This window comes from Eupeodes corollae, chromosome 1 (genome assembly GCF_945859685.1).
Source record: "Eupeodes corollae chromosome 1, idEupCoro1.1, whole genome shotgun sequence".
NCBI lineage: Eukaryota > Metazoa > Arthropoda > Insecta > Diptera > Syrphidae > Eupeodes > Eupeodes corollae.
The window spans coordinates 286,076,664-286,099,456 of NC_079147.1; the positions used below are offsets into that span (position 1 = coordinate 286,076,664).

Here is a 22,793-nt window from a genome sequence, read left to right on the forward strand (position 1 = left end):
GATGATGTTGAATGCTATTTGGATGTGCGTTACGTTGGATCCAAGTAAATGTAGTGAAATGTAAGTCTTGGTAGTTTGGGTTTTGGAGTACCTAGGGGTCCAACTGTAGGTACTATCAATTCGGAAGCTAAAACTTATTATGTACATAGATAACCATGGGTTGGGTTTTGGATTTGGGTGCAGGTAAACAAAGCCGACGAAGACGACGACTACGTTGGAAAATATATTCTCATTTTGTGTTTGAGAATTCCCTCAGGTAGATTTTCTGTTGTTACCATAAGACCGATATAATATACCTAAGGCCTTACAGGTACACGTGTTGGAATGTCCATTTCATAAAGGTAGGTAGGTAGGCATTATGTAAAGATAAGGAATAAAACTGAGTCTCTAGATGTTGCTTATTCTGGCTGACTCATTTACGTTCTTACAAAAACAAGCCCTAAGAAAAAAGAGAACCATTTCAAACTTACACTTAACTTAAAGCTTTTTAAAAAGATAAAAGGATCCACCAGGTACGTACATTTATTTTTTTAATCCATGATAAAATAAAAAATAACATGTCAAATCATTAAACGTCAAACAATGAAATGTCAAATTATGAAACGTTACCTTAATGGCTAAATCACAAACGCGCTTCAGCTTCGGTTTCGTCTGCGTTACGGTGGGCTTGCTTCGAGGTTGTTTTGAATGACATTTCTATTATTTCATCCCTCCAAAGAGCAAATATTTTGTTTGTTGACATTTTTTTACAGCTGTTGGGCTGTCAGACAAAGCAAATGTTCAGATAATTGAACTAGAACCTCCGTTTGGAGTCACATGGCTTTACATTACGTTCTTTTCCTTACGATTGTCAAACGAAACGTGAGGTCGAAGCTCCATTGTGATAGCATGCATTGAACTCCTATGGCTGAACTCGTAAACGTCAGGCGAAGCCGAAGCTGAAGCGTGTTTGTGTTTCAGCCATAAAACATTCATATCTGAACACTGTAACAGATGTACGCAAACAGATGTGTACAAAAAATGCTTTTCGAAATCAAAATCCAGATTTTGTAAGTTTAATTTTTTTCTATGACATTTGTTCTGATTGCAGTAAATCAATGGACCTAGGGTAAGCTTGAAATAAGAACCAAAGGATTAGCTTCTTCATAATTATTAATTTTTAATAAATTGTACAAGTCAAGAAATCATTTAAAATGATCTACAGATTTTGACAGACAGAATTTTGGATGAGTCATACATAACTTAAAGCTTTTTAATAAGATAAAAGGATTCACCAGTTACATTAATTTATTTAATCCATAATAAAATGAAATGTCAAATAATAAAACGTCAAACAATGAAATGTCAAATTATGAAATGTCAACCTTAAAAGATTCAAATCTGAACACTGTCGCAGACGTACGGAAACAGATGTGTAAAAAAAAACAGCTTTCGAAATTTCACATTACGGTTGAGCAAACACGTTTCATCAATAGGTCTGTTCTATACCTTGCATTTCTGTGAATTTTAGTTCCAGATTTTGTAAATTTTATTTTTTTTTCTATGACATTTGTTCTGATTGCAGTAAATCACTGGACCTAGACTAAACTTGAAATAAGACCCAAAGGTCGACTTTTAAAAAGTCGAGAAATCATTTAAAATGTTTTACAGATTTTGACAGCCAGAATTTTTGATGAGTTGCTAGCATTGTCTAGTGTCGGGGTTTGACAGCTCAAAGAATTTTTCCAGAACAATTCTCATTTTTCATGTTAATTAGACTTTACTGATTTTTATTATGCATCTATAAAGGACCCCTTTTACGCCATGAAACTGATTTTTCTTTCACTTTTGTTTTGTTAGAAATAAGGTACGAGTAAAAAATATGTCTGTTTGCCTGGCAGTGCCATCTTTTGAATAAAGAGAATCTTCCAAAGAGAAAATTCCACCCACCTTAAATAATCAAAATTTAATAATTTTCACCAAAAAACTAAATCCTTTTACTCTCTATATTCTACACACCAATACCCAAATACAACGCCCACGAATACATTTAGAGGAAAGTAAATATACGTACCTTCTCTTTCTACGTCTTCCTCTCTACGTTCTCATCAAAATAGTCAATAACAATATTCATGAATATGTACAAAATGTTTCATTCAAAAGCCAAGCAAAACGCTCTTTCTCTTTATCGAACCAAACACCATCTAGCTTTAACTTCAATACATAATAGTTGTTTTCTATATGTATATAAAAGCAAAATTCAATACCATCAAAGCCTGACAAACACATTCAAATTAATGCTGAGAAAAAATAAACCAACATGCGCAACAATCTAAAAGGTGTTTTGTATAAAAATTCGATTTTCCCCACACATGGTTTTCGTTTTTGTATTTATTACTTCTTCTCTCATTCTCTTTATGTACTAAAAGAAGAAGAAAAAACACGTTCAAATTCACACACACACACACAGATTTGAATACCAAGTCCCATCGTAAACGACTTTTATATATGTATACAAACACAGCACACACACACACGACAAAAAACCACCAGGGAAATTTCAGAACTTTTTCACATCGAAAAAATCTCAGATAAATTCATCATCAGATTTTGTTAGTCGGTCGTTGTGGTTGGTCGTGTTATCGCTTTTCTTTCTGCGGGCCTGTCAAATAAAAATAAAAGATTTATTTTATTTCATAGAAACCTCTTTTAAGTTTCTATATAACTGAAGTTTTCCATATTTTTAAGCTCCATAAACTTATTTAAAAAGCGTTTAGATAATACCAAACGTCGGATTAGAATATAAATATTAATTTTACAAAAATAACTCCCATGTGTCAACAAAAGAAAAAATAAAAATTCAAGAGGGCGCTGTGTACCTACAATCAAAGAAAAAGTGAAAATTTCCTCAATATTTCCATTATATCTTCCTCTCAAAATTTGTATCTCTGTGTTGTTATACATCCCCGAAAAAGGTAACAAAAACAGTGAATGACCAGCACCAGGAGAAAACCCGAACAAAAAAAAAATAAATATAAATAAAAATAAACAAACAGAGCGAAAAAGGTTTTAGAAGGAACGACGTTCTTTCCTGGATTTTTATTTTATTTCAACCCAACGAACATGGTTCAAGTGCAAATTGTTTTAAGTGGTGAATTTAAATGAATTTTGGTGAATAGAAATAAAATTGAATAAACAAAAACAAATTTATACCTAACGAACGCACGCTTTTTCTATTTGTGGTTCAGTCTTGAGTTTCGTGCGGGACAGTTTCGTGTTTTGGTTTTTGTTTTTCTTTTTATTAAACGGCAATAAAAAATTTGACAAATAGAGTATAGGCAATAATCTTGGTTGTTTTTGGTAAAATTGTACTGTGGTGAATATAAACAAACAAAACAAAAATGCCTGAAACGGAGTACGATTTTGTTTCAAAGGAATGGCTACAAACCGAGCTGCGCTCGGATGTCAAAGATTTGATCCTATTAGACTGTCGTAGTTCAAATGAATTCAGTGAATCACACATTAGATCTGCTGTAAATTTTTCTATACCCAGCATTATGATGCGTCGTTTGGCGGCCGGAAAAATTGATTTATTATCAACAATTAAGTCACCGGACTTGAAGGAACGCATTCAAAATGGATACAAAATTAGTTTATTCATTTTGTACAATGACAGTAACTTGTTGACTGGAGGTAATGGCAGTGGTGTGGTATCATCATCAACATCATCGTCGTCACCTGAAAGCGGGGGTGGCAATGGAAGCAGCAACAACGGAAGCAGTGGAGTTGCAATGGACATTGGTACTTGCGGTGGTGGTGGTGGCAGTGGTGCTGCAGCAGCAACAGCAAGCAATGGTAGTGATGCGACAATCAACGTGTTGCATCGTCGATTAAAACAAGATGGATGTCGTGTGGTTACTTTGCAAGGTAAGTTCTTTTCTTAAGTCTAGGCGTTTTTTGGGTTATTGTTGAAATTGGAAGTTGTTGTTGAATTGTTGTTGGTGTGTTTGTTTGCTTGGGGATTTGGTTTTCGGTGTAAATTTTAATTTTGTTTCCATACAAGAAAAGGTAGGTATATATTAGATAGTCGTTCTTAACAATTTCTTATAAATATAAATTCAAAATTAGAAAACTCAACATAGGTTAAAATATTGATTAGTTGTTGCATTGATTTTAAAAGACGGTAAAAACCTCAATGAGAAGAATTATAAGTTACAGTGATTTAAATTTATGACTTTTATGGCTGAATCACAAACACGCTTCAGCTTCGGCTTCGTCTGCGTTATGTTAGGCCTGCTTCGAGGTTGCTTTGAATGACATTTCTATTATTTCATCCCTCCAAAGAGCAAATATTTTGTTTGTTGACATTTGTTTACAGCTGATGAGCTGCCAGACAAAGCAAATGTTCAGATAATTGAACTAAAGCTTTCGTTTGGAGTCACATGACTTTACATTACGTTCTTTTCCTTACGATTGTCAAACAAAACGTGAGGTCGAAGCTCCATTGTGATAGCATGCATTGAATTCCTATGGCTAAACTCGTAAACGTCAGGTGATGCCGAAGCTGAATCGTGTTTGTGATTCAGCCATTATCTTAAAAGTTCATGTGTACTTAATATTAGATGCCTACTACCTATATAATTACTTTTGGGTTTGTTCCTCACCTCGAAGCCTAAAGCGTTTTGAAAACCCCACTGTTGTTTTGATAGCAAGCGCATTCTCTGTTTAATTGTGCCTTCGGCTACCTTGAACTGTCTTAAACTAGGTTTTTGAAGGTTTAAGGTAAAACATACATTTAATTTTGTCGATAACAGGTTGTCATTTATTTAGTTACTATACAGAAATAAAATAGTATTAAAAACAGTGATAACTGGTCACTTTATATTTCTATGTTTTCTGAGAACATTATCAAACAGATAACTTTTAAATCTAACCTAGCAATGAAATAAGTTGCCCATTTCTTTTCTTCCTTTTTAAATTGTACGATAGAGAAATCTTGAGAAATAGAATCATACAAATTTCATTTTTAGATTACTGACAAGAAAAATGAGAAATTGGTATGAGAAGTTTTGTTTATATTTTTAAGAAAACGAAAATCTCTCAGACCTTAGAAATATAAACTGGCCAAGTAAACTTTTTGACACATTTATGCAATTTTTCTAATGTCTTAATTTTTTGTTTGATAACTTCTGTACTTGTCAAGAAAACATTATGTATGTCAACGGTTGTCAAGTTAAACGAACATACCCCATTGAGATTTATTTAAAGGTATGTAAGCATTTGGTTTTTGGTATAATATTTATTTAAAATTGTTAAACACTAGAAAAAGCGTAACATTTTTAGTTTCTTATTAAAAAACAAACAATCGCTCTGTTATTTCATGTCAAAGAGTCTCATAATACAAATGTCAAGTTAAATCTTTAAGTACTTTTTGCCAACTCATGTTTGCGTTCTCGCCTGTTAAGCTCGTGACACGGGAATTCCCTTACCGAATGTTCCTTATCATATTTTTTGTTAGAAATAATAATTTAGATAGAAGGTATCATAAGAAACATAAATATCTTCATAAACCAAATAAATAATCCATTCATCTTTGTCATTTCCTCCACAGCATATAATAATGACGTTATCATCTAAGAACGTTTTTCTTCAAAAAAAAAAAAAGAATTGTAATCTTAAATATCTACATAAATGTAAATTCACCCAAACCTTAAATAAAATCACCACATTGAATTCATATCTACAGTTTACCACCTTCGTTTTAAATATTTGTATATTTCTTATATTAGGTTGAGGTATTGTGCTCTCAAATCAACGTACTCTTGCAAACATATGTAGACCTGTGTATATTCCTCTATTAGTTCATATTTATTTTTATCGCTTTTCGATTTCCTGTTTTGTATACACAAATAATAAAATAAAAACTCACAGTATTTGAATGAAGAACAACAACAAAATAACAACATGAAAAGTTTATCATGCTCATGTTTCGTCTCTGAACTTTGTTTTTATCTGCTTGTATTCTAATTTTTTTTTTATCTGTCATTAACATACCTAGAAATAAAATAATATAATTTTTTGCTTTAGGGATTGAACATTGAACACACTCAATTATATCAAAGATTATTCCTTGATTGCAAAGGGATAGATGTAAATATTTACCTCATTGGTTAAACAAAAATAATATTATATGAAAACGTATTGCATCGATATTCACCACGATCAACCAACAACTGTCAAAGCGACTTTTGGTGGGGTTAAAGGAAGTGTCAGACCTAAACAACCATCTTTATATTATTGTATTGTATTGTTCTACTTTTTAATGAATGAATGAATAAACTATGGCAATTCAATAAAACAAATAGCGAAACAAACAATATAAGAGATAAATCGTCATTCACCACCAACTGTTTTTTCAATGACAAAAGATAAGATATTGACACTGTCAGACAGAGAGAGAGAGAGGGAGAGTAAATTTGTTTTGCTCGATTGTCAATATTCTGTGTTGCTAAAATTAAAACAGTAAAATAATACTATGAAAATGAAAATTAGTATTTAGAGTAGAACAACGCAAAGATAGAGAAAATAACAAAACAAAAAACAATAATACCGATAGTAATTCTCATTTCATTATTTTCCCTTCAAGTATTTTTCAAATTTATATTGTTGTTGGTGATGTTATGCCTTAATGATAATTATGTATGTTACTAAAAAAGGAAAAATGAAACCATACCATAAACCCTAGATCATCAAGCTAAAGTAAAAATCATTTTACTGCCTCAACTGTCAAACAATTGATTTCCTAATATGTACAGCATATTGTTTAGATATGTGTATGAAAAGAGTATACGAAAAAGACACTTCAAAGATAAACAATGCATCATGGCATCAAACAATGGAAACTGTGTCGGGTTCATTGCGAACAAGAAAGATCACCAGAGTGACAGCAGGTCTTTTTTTGGGTAATGAAAGATCCTTTTACGAGAAAAAACAAAAAACAAACAAAATATTCCATACAATTTTGTATTTATGAAGGGACATACTCACCGAAGAGAGAGAGAGGTGCCAAAGTGATTAGTTCAGTTTGTTGGAAATTTAATTTTTTTACCTACTCACTTCTATACTTCATAATCCTTTTCATTTATAATTCTTAATGCGTAACACATTTCACTTGAATCTATATGACATTTTATGATGATGGATGTTGTACACTATTTGTTTGTATCATTTTATGGCTAGATTTACCCTATATATTCGTATTATGGAATCAGTAGGAGTCGTAAATGATGGTTCATGTATCTATATTACTTTACTCAATGGTAACGTTACTTAAAAGTTTAGTTTTGTAATAAAAACATTAACTGTAAAGGATTTTGTTACCAGTTACCTCGTTCAAAATGAATGACATATTACCATAATTCATACTCATACAAAATTTTGACAAAAATAATCTATTTAATTCTTATGAACAACAATTAAAGGAAAGTTTTCTTTTTAACTTCACAAGAACAATTTGCATTCTCAAGAAAAACTAAACAAACAAACCTTTTGAAACATTCAGCGCTGAATCTCAAATGAACTGACAGGATGCTGTAATGGGCGTGTTCAGATTTCTGTCTACATTTATTCTGCGACTATAAATAATTAGGTACCTGTTAATTAAATCACTTTTGTGTTCTTATTATTTATTTGTGTCTTTTCGATGTGACTTCATGCGAAACCTAATAAACAAACAATTTAAAATTATCAAACCAAATGAATTCTACGAAACAAGATGAAAAAAAACCCTCACATCCAAATTCAAGTTTATTCATAAACAACACATGCTTGTGTGCAACAAAAATGTTGACCCTTCTTTTCCAAGAATTCAAGCTCCTCTTTCAATCAGAAAATATTTATGGATGTATGTATGTATGTAGGTAGAATAACATGCGAGGAAGCGAACAAGACAAGACAAACATCACATAACCGTGACCAATAAAATGCAAATCAAAAATATCCTACACAAAATACAAAAACGAAAAAAATAAAAAACGATGCACTAAGGATGATTAATTAATTCCTCTGAAGTCTTAAAAGCCACTATAAGTTCAAAAATTAAACCATCCGCACAACGAAACGTCAAACGGCAAACGGAATGTTTTCATGTCGGTAATTTCCGGTCGGACGCGTGAATTTTTCCTGGAATTCGATTTAATTCTTTTGGTTTGCCTTCACAAGGCAAACCAGGCACAACTGAAACTGCAGTCGATAAAGAGGATGACGGTAGGTTGATTCTTGATTCTTATAGCCATCCAGAAGAGCCTCAATATAAGAGTGCATTCGTGTTGGCCTTTTTGGTATATTATTTGAAACTATATTTGTTTTTATAGAAGTTTTGCGTTCGCGCCCAATGCGCAGCGCATCCGTCTATATTTTAACCGTCCAGAATTCCGAACACGTTTCTCAATGGCAAATTGTTTATTAAAATTTTATTATGCAAATTACACAAATAAATCGAAACGAAAAGAATAACAACAACGTACAACGCAGGAAGAAGAGAGGGACTCAACAGAACTCGGGATTGCGAGTCAATTCAAGTTGAACTGATGATATCTTTTTTCGTGACATGAACATTCTCTCATTCACCAAATCAAACAGGGGCCTGAAATTTTGTTCTGTGGTCCGTGAAACTTTGGGTAATTTTTGCTCTTCTTTAATAAACAAATTTCCAGTTGATATAAATCGAAAGAAAGACATTCACAGACAATTACTCTTTTTTCTATTACCATGTAAATAATGTCATTAATACTTACTCCAAGGAAACAGTATATGTTTAGACCTTAATTTGCTTAAGGTGTATACACAAATGTACTCATTTATTTTTGACGTTTCTTTGCGCTTTCGTTTGAGAAGTGTTAATTCAGAATCTTAAAAGCCCTCTTTTCTAAGAATGGACAAGTTATGAATTGAATTATTAATGTATTAATGAAGAAAAATAAAATACTTTCAAACTGTCACGCATATGGTTGTGGGGGCTCATATTTAGCCGTTCAAATTAAATAGATCGGATGTGGCCACCCAAGCCATAAAATATACTCCGGCGGATATTATGGCTGCCGCCTCACACTCATTCACAAGACAACCGCCAACAGTTTTTGAATAATAAAATGAAAAGTAGAACGTTACATATGGTAGGCACGATCTGTGATTCTTTTTTTTTTTGTTGTATGTGTCTTAATTTTATTTTAATTTGATTTGGATTTCCGTGGGTGATGATCAAACAGTATACAGAGAGATATACACGTTGATGGTGATGATGACAGTAAAGTGTGGCTTTATATTTTTATATATATTTTTTTTTCTTTGCTATTATAAAATTGTTACTGACAGTTATGGGTGACAGATGGTGTAGAACTGGAACAGATGTGGGTCATTTTTATAGGATTTTTATATCTTTTAATTATGTATGTATATATTCCATAAGCACCTTTATCGCAGAGTGAATGGAATATTTTTCGTTAAATTTTATTTTATTTATTATGTTTTATATTATATATGTATATGTCAAAAGTTGTAGAATAAGAACTTGTTTATAAATATATGGAAGTTTATTGTTTAAAGCAAAATTTAATTAGGTTTTTCATATATATTCAAGAACTTTACTAATGAATTAGATCAAACATTTTTTATAATTAAATATATTTTTTGCCTTGTCTCCTAATTATTTTGACAGTTGTGACAAACAAACAAAAGACGTCAAAAAGATATCGTATGTCAAAATATGTGTTTTTAATTTTTGTTCCACATTGGTGTATGACTTAAATGAATGCATTCAGTTTGACGTCAAGGGTGCGTTCGATTTTAAACAAGTACGGACCAGTTTTAAAAGATGTCACTAGCGCTTATTCAAAACTCGTGAATCAAATTATAAATAAATACAAATGGTTTTAGAAAATTCAAATCAAATATTGATGCCCTTTGGAATATTTCACTATATTTATTATTTCCTCAAATCTTCTACATTATAATATGTCATATAGAGACTCATTGCTCTTGACAATGTCATTGGCCTGTCATCTTCAACCCCATATCACATCCTTACACCGCCTATATTCACTTTGTAGTGCAATAATATTTTACAAAATGTCTCGTAAAGTGGAATAAATCAATCCCTAAAGGCAGCAAGGAAGATCCAACCTTATTCTTTATTCCTTTAATCTTCTTCAAAGTTATATTCTATATATCTACCCCGCACCAGTTAATTTAAATAGATTGCACTTTGCATCCCCCATCGTTGTCTTCGTTGTCGCGTGGTTCGTAGTCGGTGTCATCGTTTTTCTAAATACTTATGCCAGGTTCATGGTAATCTAACAAAAACAACACGAACAACGATGCATCCATAAAACAAGAAATACATTTTTAATTAAATTTTGTGCTTTGTTACAAAAATATCGCAACAACACTACTTCCAGTCAGCTACAATGGGAAAGAGTATATTATTTTACAAGGGTGACTTTGTATGAAGTTAACTTTTATATACCTACATGTCCCTTGAAGATTGAAGTTTGCTCTCCCAATATAAACCTCTGGGAAAAAGAATATCAGGTGTGTGCATACCTTAGATCTTAAAAACCTTTATAAAATTTTATATATTATTGATTATTTTTTGAAAGCGAATTTTTGACAGATATAATATTTATGAATTCATACAATTGTAATTTCTAAGAGGATTTGGGTTATAATCAGAGATCTTAACTAATGCAAAAGATTTAGGGATTTCATGATGAAAATTGACATATAATACAGTTAGTTGAGATCAAAGTCAAACGTCACCTAGAATGTCAGTTGTGAACGGGAATGAAATTAAGATTTTTCTAAGGTCATTTATATGATCGGTAAGGTAGTTTAAATATTATCACCAATTCTAAGAGAATGTTGGTTGTAACCAAAGTTCTAAACAAGATTTTATGATTCTATACTGAAAATTGACATTGACAGATTAAAGTCAAAACTGTCAAAGGAAAGTGATTGACAAATTTCTCACCAAAATGAAATTGAGATTTTTCTAAGGTCAGTTGCATGATCGATAAGGTAGTGTAAATAATACCACTGATTCCACCTGTCAATTAGTTGATAGTGCTGAACGCTGGTAAATCTCTGTTAATCTGACATTAGTTGTTACTTTTAGTTTTTTTTAGGGAGTTCACACACTATCATCTACTGAACTGTATTTTAACAAAAACTTCCAGTAGACACAGACACAAATATTTTGGCACGTGGTCAAACGAAAACGAACTTAAGATTTATGTAGAAAGTACGACAAAAATAAAAGAAATAAAACTATCAACCTCTGCGTCATCTAACCTCAGCTTCAATTTTTCTTTCTTTCAATTCGATCTTTAGTGTTTAGTTTATGTGTTCTTCATTTCCCTTTGCCCCATGATTCTTTCAACTAAAGCATAAAAATAAGATTTTTTTTCCGATCTAGAGAGAAGAAAAAGTAAATAAATTGAAACAAAGTTTGTTAGGGAAAAAAGGGCAGAAAGCGAACAAAATGTTTTTCGCTGTCGCAGTGGACGATGCGATGGTAGCGCTAGCTAGCGCGCATCGCTTTAACTTCAAGCAACAGCACACTAAACTAAGGCCGTGTGGTGGTGGCGATGGCGGCGAGACAAGCTGCGCGCGGAGTCAACAACCGCGAGTTCAACTACTACGCGTGCACACGGATATTATTATGTCGCTTTTACGCAGGTCTTCTCTCAAAGCATTTCAATCTTAAAAATGTCAGAAAGAGAGGAAAACGCAGAAGAGGAGGTATCATGGGGATTGGGAATAAAAGAAGACTTGGACACGCTTTAGCTTTTCGTTTATGTTTTGTATGGTGTGTTTGTGCACAGTGTGTTGTGTTGTTAATGCAGTTCGTATAAGACGCTTTCTGGTATTTTATTTGTGGTTCTCCTTCTCTTTAGCTGGTTTGGCTTTGGCGTATTCCAATTCTCAAGAAAGACGGACATTTTCTAGGGTCTCTTGATTCTGAAAAAAAAACACACCACATGTGCATTGTGCAGTGCATGCCCATACAGGAGAATTACAATGACACGCTATGACTTTTACTGTGGTGAATAGGGTGGGATGAAAAGATGGATGAATGTTAAATTGCACATCCGCGCGCATTTGCATTGAATCACATGTAGAAGTTGTGTTAGCGTGAGTTTCCTTTGTATGGCATATATGAGGATAGTGGAGGAGGACAGAATGATGTTGATGTTGAAAGCTGAAACTGATGCAATAGGAAATTCAAGACAGCGAAGAAAAACACACTGGACGTTGACGTTGAACGATAGAATATCACAAAAGTGTTAAATCTAGAAGTAGATAGAAAGGCAGTTATAGCAGCAGCAGAAAACCGAAACGGCCAGCGATAGCAAAGTTACAACAAACAAGTTAAATTACGGTCGGGAGTCGGGTTAAGAAAGGTTCAATGAGGGGTTCTCGCATTTCCTCCCGCACAAATAAACATACATAGATGTGTGGGAATAGCAAAACAAAAAGGAATTATACCCCAGCACTAAAACACTGACTGATGCACCGCAACTAATGCGCAATGGAGCGCGCCAACGAACAAACGAACATGCTCCAGCAAACAGCAAACATTGGGACAGACAAAATAAAATAAAAGAAGAGATATCTTCCCTCATTTTGTAACATTGAATTTGACAGGCGGATGTAGTCATGTATAGTGTGGTGGAAATTGTTGTTAAGCTCAACGTTGACGTTATAGATATCTGCCTATCGTTGCATTAAGTTCGCAGACATTAACTAAACATATTTCTACATGTAACTTATATACATATATGTACTTCAACATGCATGTATGTAGATATGAATGTTGTTTTTACAATTCGTTTAAGCGTAATTCATTTTATTTATAGAGGAGGCGGTTGACAGGAATTCTGTGTTCTCATTAATTTGATAAGTAAACTGACATTTTTTGAAATGTAACACACATCACGCAGGCAGAACGCATGGTGTAAGCCATCAGAACTCAAGGTGATTCGGAATGTCAGTTTTGTTATTGATGGTGGTGTTTGACAGGTGACACCCGCAGCAGAAACTTGATACAATATCAACCCAAAAAGCATCATACAAAATTTAATTTATATACATGGATATAATTTGATTAACGGTATGAATTAAGAAGATGATGCTAAACCTTTTTCTTTGTTTTGTAAATCAAATTGAGTTACATAACTTTGACAACCAAACAAATATTAACTCAAAGAGGTCAAGGATAGAACAAAAAGGAGACTTTTTTTTGAGAAACTATTATGCGACACATTTTGGATGGAAAGACATAATGTATCTACACACATTCGATTATACGTAAAAACAGGAAACTATAACACAGTCTCAACGAAGGTATGTTCGTTTAAAATACAAATAACAACATACGAAAACATGGATTGTATCTTTGTTTCTGTTGCTGGTAAACATTACTTGTCAGAGTTCATAGTTATACTGGTATATACTGTCAGAGAAAAATTTGTTTGTTGGGTCATTACCAATATTGTTATGTTAAGTGAATGCAAATAAATATTTTAATGTAACGTCTGCCCTTAAAAAGTTTAAACAATAGTAACATGTATTGAGCTAATTGTCAGATAAAAATTCGGTATCCACCCTTAAAGGGGAGTTTCACTTACTAATAAAACATGATAACTCGTACCTGTCACCTAACACTTATGGGAATGAAATGTCAAAAAAGAAACGTTTTTGACAGTATTGTTTTGACAGCTTTCTATTCATGAGCTATTTTATTAGTAATTGGAACAAACGGACAGCAATTTCACGCGTAAATATGCACTCTTCTAACTCCGATTTTAAAAATAATTTCAAATAAATATGCATTTTCCTTGTGTGAACGGGTTCTGTCATTTTGACACTTAATAAAAAGGCAATTAGGTTGACATACTTGTAGTTTCAATAAATACTAATAAACATACGTAGATTTAACTACGATGCGCTTTTATCTTGAACTTTTTGTTTTGAAAAAATCCGACAAGTATAGAAAAATAAAATAAATAAAAGTAAATATTTCAAATGTATTATAGTACGTAGCTTAAATGAATACAAATTATTCGATTAAGAGAAGAAAACAAAATAAATCGTTTATCGGTATCGATATTCAACTGTCATCAGACAAACAGATCGTTTATTACAAGGCGACAAACGGCTAAGCCGGCGGCGGCGGCGCTGTGCGGTGGCGTCATATAATAAGGCTCCGCCGACACCAACGCTTCTAAAGTGAGAATAGCGAGTAATATTCAAGGTTTTTATTTTTTTAAACAAGATGCAGTCATATATAAGAACATATTTAAAAAGTTTATAATTTCAACAACGAAAAACAATTTAAACATAACAAAACACACGTATTTTTGGTCATGTTCGAGGGCGTTGTTGGTTGTATATAGTTGAGGCGGCATTAACTTCAATATAAATACCTACGTTTTGTCACAAACAATTAAACAAAAAATAAACAAACTTTGTTTGTTTTGTATATCATGAAAATAAAACATCATTCATTTATATTTTTATTAGGAGTCAAAATCATTAATAAAAATTACTGACGTTTCCAAGATGGAGGGGGTGAAAGCTAAAGTAACGATTTCATCTCCAATATTTTATAATTGTGTTGTGGTATTTATACAAAACAAATTCAAGCTGACGTCAGGTTTGAAGTCAAAAACGCCCGCACTTTTTTAAGTCGTTCTTTGTTGTATTCACTTCATTCACAAAGCAGACATTTTTGCAAAAAATTTTTGTATTACTACCTTTCTAAATATTTTGTTGCTGTTTAAATTTAAATTTGCAAAGAAAATGAAAAAAAAATGATCGGCTTAAAAGAAACACATCGACTCTCGCTTATCAAACATGTATTTTTAAGCACTGTTCACATGAGCACTACCAAAGAACGAACGAATATTCCACGATTTTGACATTTCTTTCACATGAGTTTTTAATTAGTCGCGAATGAACCAAAACAAGAATGATTTTTTTAGGTTAAGTACACGCGATTATTTTATTTGTTGTGAGTGTAGATAATGTGGAACGCGAATAAAGTTCGACAGTTCGTATCAACTACAATTTGTGTGGAATTATGTCTTCAAACGTATATAAACACACATTTTGTAATTTATTTGTCGTTAGGTGGTTGCGCTTATGTGAATATTCGTCGATTTTGACATTTCTTTGACATGAGAGATTATAATTGGTCGCGAATGAACCAAAACAATAATGCGAGTGTCGATAATATGGAACGCTAATACATTTTGACGGTTCGTAACAAGTAGAATTTGTGTGGAATTATGTCTTCAAACGTATATAAACTCACATTTTGTAATTGTAATTTATTTGTCGTTAGGTGGTTGCGCTTATGTGAATATTCGTCGATTTTGACATTTCTTTGCATGTGAGATTATAATTGGTAGCGAATGAACCAAAACAATAATGCGAGTGTCGATAATATGGAACGCGAATACATTTTGACAGTTCGTATCAACTACAATTTGTGTGGAATTATGTCTTCAAACGTTTATAAACTCACATTTTGTAATTCATTTGTCGTTCGTTGTTGCGCTTATGTAAATATTCGTCGATTTTGACATTTCTTCTACATGAGAGTTCTTAATAAGTCGCGAATGAACCAAGACAAGAATGATTTTTTTAGGTTGAGTACGCTCGATTATTTTATTTCTTGCGAGTGTTAATAATGTGGAACGCTAATAAAGTTTGACAGTTCGTATGAACTACAACTTTTTTCGCGACAAAATAATTGTTTTCTCAAATTTATTAATATATATTATTAAAAAGTAAAAACATGAGTCATAAATCAAATAGAAACTATATTGCTATCGTTTTGTTAAGAATTTGTGTGGAAATATGTCTTCAAACTCACATTTTGTAATTCATTCGTCGTTTGTTGGTCGCACTCATGTGAATACTGCTTTAGTTAATTTCGCACTATTATTTCGATAAGAATGTTCACACGTTGCAATTTTTACATCCAGACCTTTGAAGGTTACGCTTGTGTATTATTTTGATCCAACACATTTTTTACATCGTGATGGTGTGACAATTTATGTAGTTGAAAAATGTTTAACAAAATCAAAAATTGAGGAAAAAACTTCCAAGATGTATTTAAATCAAAAAGTCAGATTTCTATTGTTTGACAGTTAAAACGAAGTGCTAAGAACATTCCCAAAAAAATCAAAAGAACTCTTTCTTGCTTCTTAAAATAAAAGCACTTGTGTAAACATATTCAACCGGATGAGATGCTTAAAGCGGAAGTTAAAATGTAAACAAAGAATAAAATTGCTAAAGCTAAACGTCACTCATCACAATTTCGATATTATTTATCATAACATTTCAAAAAAAAAAAACAGAATTTTGAAATACAAGTTTTATATTTTTTTAAATACCATTTCCTTTTCAGTTTCAACATTCTGACATTCTTAAATGATGATGAGATAAAGATGACTCAAAATCTATCTTTCATCTTTTAAAAAAAGCACAATATACACATGTTCCAACTCAAAAAATTGTAAAAATGTGTTCAATACCCCCATCAAATGTAAACAACAAAATTTAAAAATAAAATTCTAAGAGTGCACATGATGAAAGTATTGCTCCAATAATGATCATTATCGCACTAATTGTGCAATAAAAACATTGCGTTCACTGATAGAAGCTATAGAGAGCTATGATACAGACAACAGAGACACCCAAGACAACATGCACAAAGATCTGCAACATTTTTCTTCGGTTTTTGTATATTTTTGTACGCACAGAGTATAAGATTTTATTACTTATTGGTGGGTCTTTTTGATGATGATTTCTAGAAGGAAATGATCCTCATAGGGACCTATTTGAGAATTTGTTTGCAGACACAAGTCGAGACCGTATCTACAGTATCTTTAAATCTTTCTGAGTTTTTATTTATGACCATCATTTGTACGTATCTCGTTTTATGGCAATAGTTTGTACGTATCTTGAAAACTCCAAAACACCAGCAAATTGCAGTTTCTAATTTTAAATTTTACAATAATTTCTTTATATTTTTTAGATGTTTCTTTTTGGTTGAAATTTCAATCTTAGGGTGTAATGGGATTTTTTTTACCAAAAGAAAAGCAAAAATGTATCGCAATTCGTTACAATTTTAAATGACTTTTCAGGTTACCATTTAATATAAAACGACATTGCAGTCTAGCAATGCACACAAATAAAGATGCATGATGTGTCGGTAATGCAGGCTTTTTGTCAAATGTCATTTCAATGTATGTTACAAAGTAAAGAACCCTTAAAGTCAGTGAAATTGCTTTAATATTGTAAACAAACTTGTAAATAGGGTATCGTATAATTGATCTCAACAAAACTTAGTAAACTTCCACTTTTTATAAAACTGTTTTCAAAACTAAAAAGGGCAGACATATCCCACTATAGAATACCATGTGCACCTAAAATAAAAAATGTCTTTCAAAGCCAGACACGTCCATAATATATTTTTCTGTTTGATAATTCTTGTTTTTTGTGTATAGTGTGCTCAGAACCCCTCGCACTCCTTTGAGATTTTGTATTTAATGTATCTCCCCTTTTGAACTGATTCAAACCACACCGCACCGCACCGGATACATTGAGTTAATTTTTCTTTGCTTGTGCACAATATGGGCCTTTTGATTTCATCATATGATGTGTACGCATTCTCATCGTGTTTAGAGAGTTGTTGTTTAGAAGAAGCGTCTTCGTCTTCACTCTATTGCTCCAATATCCTCATCTTTATCGGCAATTAAGAACAAACGATCTTCATTTGGTCGTAAGCACTTGCTCACATACCAGAACTGTCGATTCTGTAAAACGAACAAACCTAAAGCAAACAGTATGACCTGAATGCATTCATTTCTTAATAAAATAGGATTGGCATTTTTTTAGGTGCTGCCAAAACTTACTTTTTGTTTTGTTAAAGGAAATGCGTGAATTTGATGGTTATTTTCGGATTTTAATTAAAAACCTTTAGATTTTCTGACGAATCCGTTAATTATCCTTAGAATTTCCTATATAAATCAAGTTATGATCCACTCCATGTGGAGACACAAAATCTATTTTTATGTTCGAATTCATATACAACATGCAACAAACATGCTCACTGTCTTCTATTCGCCTTTTGTTCATCATTCATCGTTCTTCAAGACGTCAAATTTAACTTTGCCAACTCTGACAGGATCTTCAACTGGAACAACGGGGAAGAGTATGATGCGATCATTAATAATGGGCAGACCAAAAAAGTATACAAACCAAGTAAACTAAACAAAATAAACATTGAAGCTAAAAAAAAATCCAAAGGTCTTCTCTCTCTCGCGCCCTCTTGTGGCTATAATATACCATACGTAGTGTGGATTGTTGCTATGCTCGTTTATGACTTGTTATCGCGGTACAAATGGAGGGCATTTTTACTCGTTTCAAGGAAGCACACTTTTAAAGCGCGCTTGTAAGCGCGCGCGTAACAAAAGCGTTGCAATCCAAAATGATCATGAAATAAATATCTTGCCCTTTTTAGGTGCTTTGTGTGATTTTTAGCCTACAACCGGTGACCGGTTCGGTTAACTCGCACATTGCACTGGATTGGATACTGTACTGGTTCGGTACTGCAATGAACGATGACTTTGTTTGTTGATTTTGAGTTTAAATGCTCCATCGACTGACCGACGGACGCACGCACGCGGTGGCGATCTGACGTTTGACAACGAGAGTAATGTTGTTGTAATGCTATTGGTATTGCTACTTGCTACTGACCGCCACACCTTTTTGGATCGTTTTAGTTGTTGGCTGTCATGTTGAGTGATCGTTTCATTTTACTTGTTGGCTTATTACGCGATAAACTCAGCAAAGACAGGGTTTCTAATAGTTACAAATGGTACTTTTATGGTTGGGAGAAATTCTTATTTCTTATTTTTATTTGTTTCTTTTCAATTTTAATTTCTAATACCAAAGATGTAGCAATTAGATGACAGTTAGAGAATCGGATTTATTTGTTTGAAGTACGAGTATATGATTGAGTTTGAATTTGGTTTGGAGTTGAAATAGTATACGAATTGAAGTGAGATCAAAAGTATGCGGAACTAATTTTTATTTTCAATTGGAGCATTATGAGAAAAATGTAGAAAGCTTTGTTAAGTGTATTTTGTGCGTGAACAAGGCCTACATATCTACAAAACTTAGGATAAAGTGTTCAAACGTAGTTCAACTGAGATTAAGCATGTAACTGGCTATTTTCATAATGTTTATATCTTAAAGCACTGTCTAATCCACAAAACTTTTTGAATTAAAACTTCGATAGCTTCTGCGACTCTCCTTATCCAGACGTCAGCGGAGGAATTCCCGAGATGGAATCAACGGTGGCGTCTAAACTTCCAGAAAGGTTGAACTACTTAGTAAACACCTTGTAGGGCTTCTTCGACTTATTCGGAGCCCAGGCCTATTAGGAGCGGTTTTATCCGGCTCCCCGTTATTGGAGTTATACTAAGGATCTAGCGCTCCAGGTTGAGGGTTATGCATTTGGTGTGACTTCCTGGCCACGTTAAAACAAGTTGCGAAGCACCAACAAGCCAGACCAACGCAAACGAACTTCGGATATGCACATGGTATGTTAGGTTCCTTAACAGCCCACGTGCGGCCGAAGAATTACCCTAGACTGCTATAAAGTAGACATCACCGCCATCCAAGAAATACGATGGGATGGGCCAGGCAAAAAGAGGATGAAAAACTGCGACATTTAGTATGGTGACTGCTACGAAGAAAACCAACAGCGCTTATTTGGATGCGGCTTTGTCATTTAAGCCAGACTTGGGCAAGAAGTCTTGAGCTATAGGTACATCATGAACTCCTCATAACCATCCGCATCAAGGCTTAATACGGCAACATTACCCTAATATGCACGCACGCCCCCACAGAACAGAAGGATGACAACACCAAAGATATGTTCATCGAGTTCTTAGACAAAACATGTGAGCAGTGTCATAGCTACGATATTAAAATTGTCCTGGGCGATTTTAATGCCAAGCTAGGAAGGGACGACATCTTTGGTGAAATAATCGGGAAAATCATTCTGCACGACAAAACTTCTGACAACGGATTCAGGCTCATAAATTTTGCTGTGGGACGAAACGCGTTTTTCACACCTCAACATCCACAGAGGAACTTGACGTTCTATAGATCAATCTACCGTCAACCAGACTGACCATATTGCGATCAACGCCGAACTTTCCGAGGAGCTAACATCTCCTCGGACCACTACCTCGTTGTATCCAAATTATCACTCGGGTTTCCAGACCCAAGGCAAAACAGAGAGGTGCTGGCAGAAAGTGCAAGGTCGAACGGCTACAATCGCAAGAGATAGCCAAATACTTTTTCGACCGAGTTACAAGTAACCTCTCTCGAAGTTCCCTGCCACCAACACAATGTATCGAAAACCAGTGGCAACATTGCCAAGATGTAATCAGAGAAGCCGCTTTCGATGTCCTGGGTTTTAAGCAACCACCAACAAGGAACCCCTGGTTTGATGAGGAATATCGGAAGCAAATGCAGACAGCCAAGTACGAGAGCTGCTTATGAGCTCTATGAGCAGAAGCGGCGAGAGGAACGCCGACTTCTGAGAAGTCATAAAAAAGGAGGGCGTGAGAAGCGTGCGGTTGAAGATGTTTAGAGGGTTAAAAGCAGGAATGAAGTTCGAAAGCTTTATGAACAAGTGAAACGTAATTCACAGGTAGATAAACCTAGAACCGAAGGTAGCAAAGACGAAAGTGGAAACATCATAGTGGAACCGCAGTCAATGCTGAGGATATCGAAGGACCACTTCTGCAGGCTGTATAACGGTGATGACAAACCGAATTCCGCTATCAGGCAGGATGATCTATTCAACATAGACGACGAAAGCCAACAATCCCGTCCGCCCGACTTAGACAAAGTAAAGTTTGTCATATCTAAGCTGAAGTCTAATAAAACCACGGGGCCGAATGGCTTGAATGCCGAGCTCTTTAAAGCAGCTGGATATAAGTTGGTTGGTTAATGCACTAACTTATCTGTAAGTGTAAACTAACTAAATTCCACCAACCTTAGAGGAACAAGTCTACTTAACATCGCCTATAAAATCTTCTCTGCAGTAGCGTGTGAACGTCTAAAGCCCATCGTCGCCAACCTGATAGGTCCTTATCAGTGTGGTTTTAGACCAGGAAAGTCCATAGTTAATCAAATATTCACGTTACACACCCACCATCTTTTTATCGACTTCAAGGCCGCATATGACCGCATCTACAGGGACGAGCTGTTAGAGCCATGTCTAGTTTTGGCATCCGTGCCAAACTCGCCCGTTTGTGCAGGATGACCATGGAGACTTCACGCTGCTCCATACCTAAAGGTTGGAAACAACTTAACAAAACCTTTCGATGTCAAAAAAGGTTTCAGACAAGTTGATGCGCTGTCATATTATTTTTTAACATCGTGTTTGAAAGAATAGTGCAGAGCTCACACAACACAAGAGGCACTATCTTTCAAAAGTCTGTCCAATTTCTAGCATATGCTGATGACATTGACACAATCGGAAGAACTCAGCGTGATGTCAATGGGGCTTTTGTGAGTATTGAGGCAGAGGCGGCAAAAATGGGTTTAACGGTTAATGAGGGCAAAACAAAGTACATGCTGTCGTCTAGAAAGGACATACAACACCGACGTTTTGGTCAAAACGTCACAATCGACAGACGTAACTTTGAGGTAGTCAAGGACTTCGTCTACCTAGGCTCCGCTGTAAACGCAGAAAACAACACCAGCGCTGAGATCAAACGCAGAATAACTCTTGCTAACCGCTGTTTCTTTGGACTAAGAAAGCAATTGAGTGGTAATGTCCTCTCTCGAGGGACCAAAGTGTTGCTATATAAGACCCTTATCATCCCCGTCCTGCTATACGGTGCAGAAGCATGGACCATGACAAAAGCGGATGAAAGCACCTTGGGTCGCTTCGAGAGAAAAGTTCTTCGTGTGATCTACGGTCCCGTATGCATCGAAGGGGAGTGGAGGAGAAGATGGAACGACGAACTGTACGGGCTGTACAGCGACGTAGACTTAGCAAGAAGAGTAAAAGTCCAACGACTAAGATGGCTGGGTCACGTAGAGCGCATGGAAACCAATGCTCCGGCCCGGAAAGTCTTCGAATCCGCACCCACAGGACAGCGCAGTAGAGGAAGACCGCGGATCAGGTGGCGCGCACAAGTGGAAGGTGACCTCACCCAACTTGGAGCACGAAACTGGAGACATCTAGCTAGTGACCGAGCTAGATGGAGAAGTTTGTTGGGTGAGGCCTTAGTTCACACAGGACTGTAGCGCCACCTTAAGTAAGTAAGTAAGCTTCTTCAGAATATAAAATGTAACATTTCCATGTAAACTATAGTAAAACGGTTTTCAAAAGGTTTTCATTCTGACGTTTGTAGATAAAAGTATCTGTGTCATTTCCCAAAAATTGATAAGTCACATCTTTATGCTATTTGCATTGTATCCCTTATTCGAACAAACAAGAAAATAAAATTTCTACTAAGAAAATAATAGTCCCATCATCTGCCCCTATCTAAGCAAAATTTTGTACCCTACCCATAATTTGTACGCAGACTACGAACCCAACCCAGAGGGTGTGTGTGCCTTAATTATACAAAAACTGGCTAAAAAATTAAATTTCCAAAAAAAAAAAACTTAAGGAGGAATAACAACTCGCATTATTTGGAGCTCCACAACAA

General features: G+C 34.5%; 1 protein-coding gene and 1 long non-coding RNA gene across 3 annotated transcripts in view; one reads left to right on the forward strand and one right to left on the reverse strand.

The window, feature by feature from the left end:
* Positions 1-2,579: 2,579 nt before the first annotated feature.
* LOC129938971 (dual specificity protein phosphatase Mpk3) overlaps positions 2,580-22,793 on the forward strand; it is a 55,439-nt gene continuing 35,225 nt past the window's right edge. The window contains exon 1 of the mRNA XM_056046814.1: positions 2,580-3,906. Coding sequence (XP_055902789.1) covers positions 3,381-3,906 — 526 coding nt within the window. The 5' untranslated portion in view covers positions 2,580-3,380. The remainder of the gene's footprint in view (positions 3,907-22,793) is intronic.
* Positions 5,689-7,295, reverse strand: LOC129938972 (uncharacterized). 2 transcript variants are annotated; one of them, XR_008780496.1, is made up of 3 exons: positions 6,142-7,295; positions 5,909-6,033; positions 5,689-5,819 (listed from the first exon to the last, which is right to left on the reverse strand). It is a non-coding gene; the product is annotated as an uncharacterized LOC129938972 (long non-coding RNA). The 2 variants fall into 2 exon arrangements; XR_008780495.1 differs by having other exon boundaries at positions 5,689-6,033.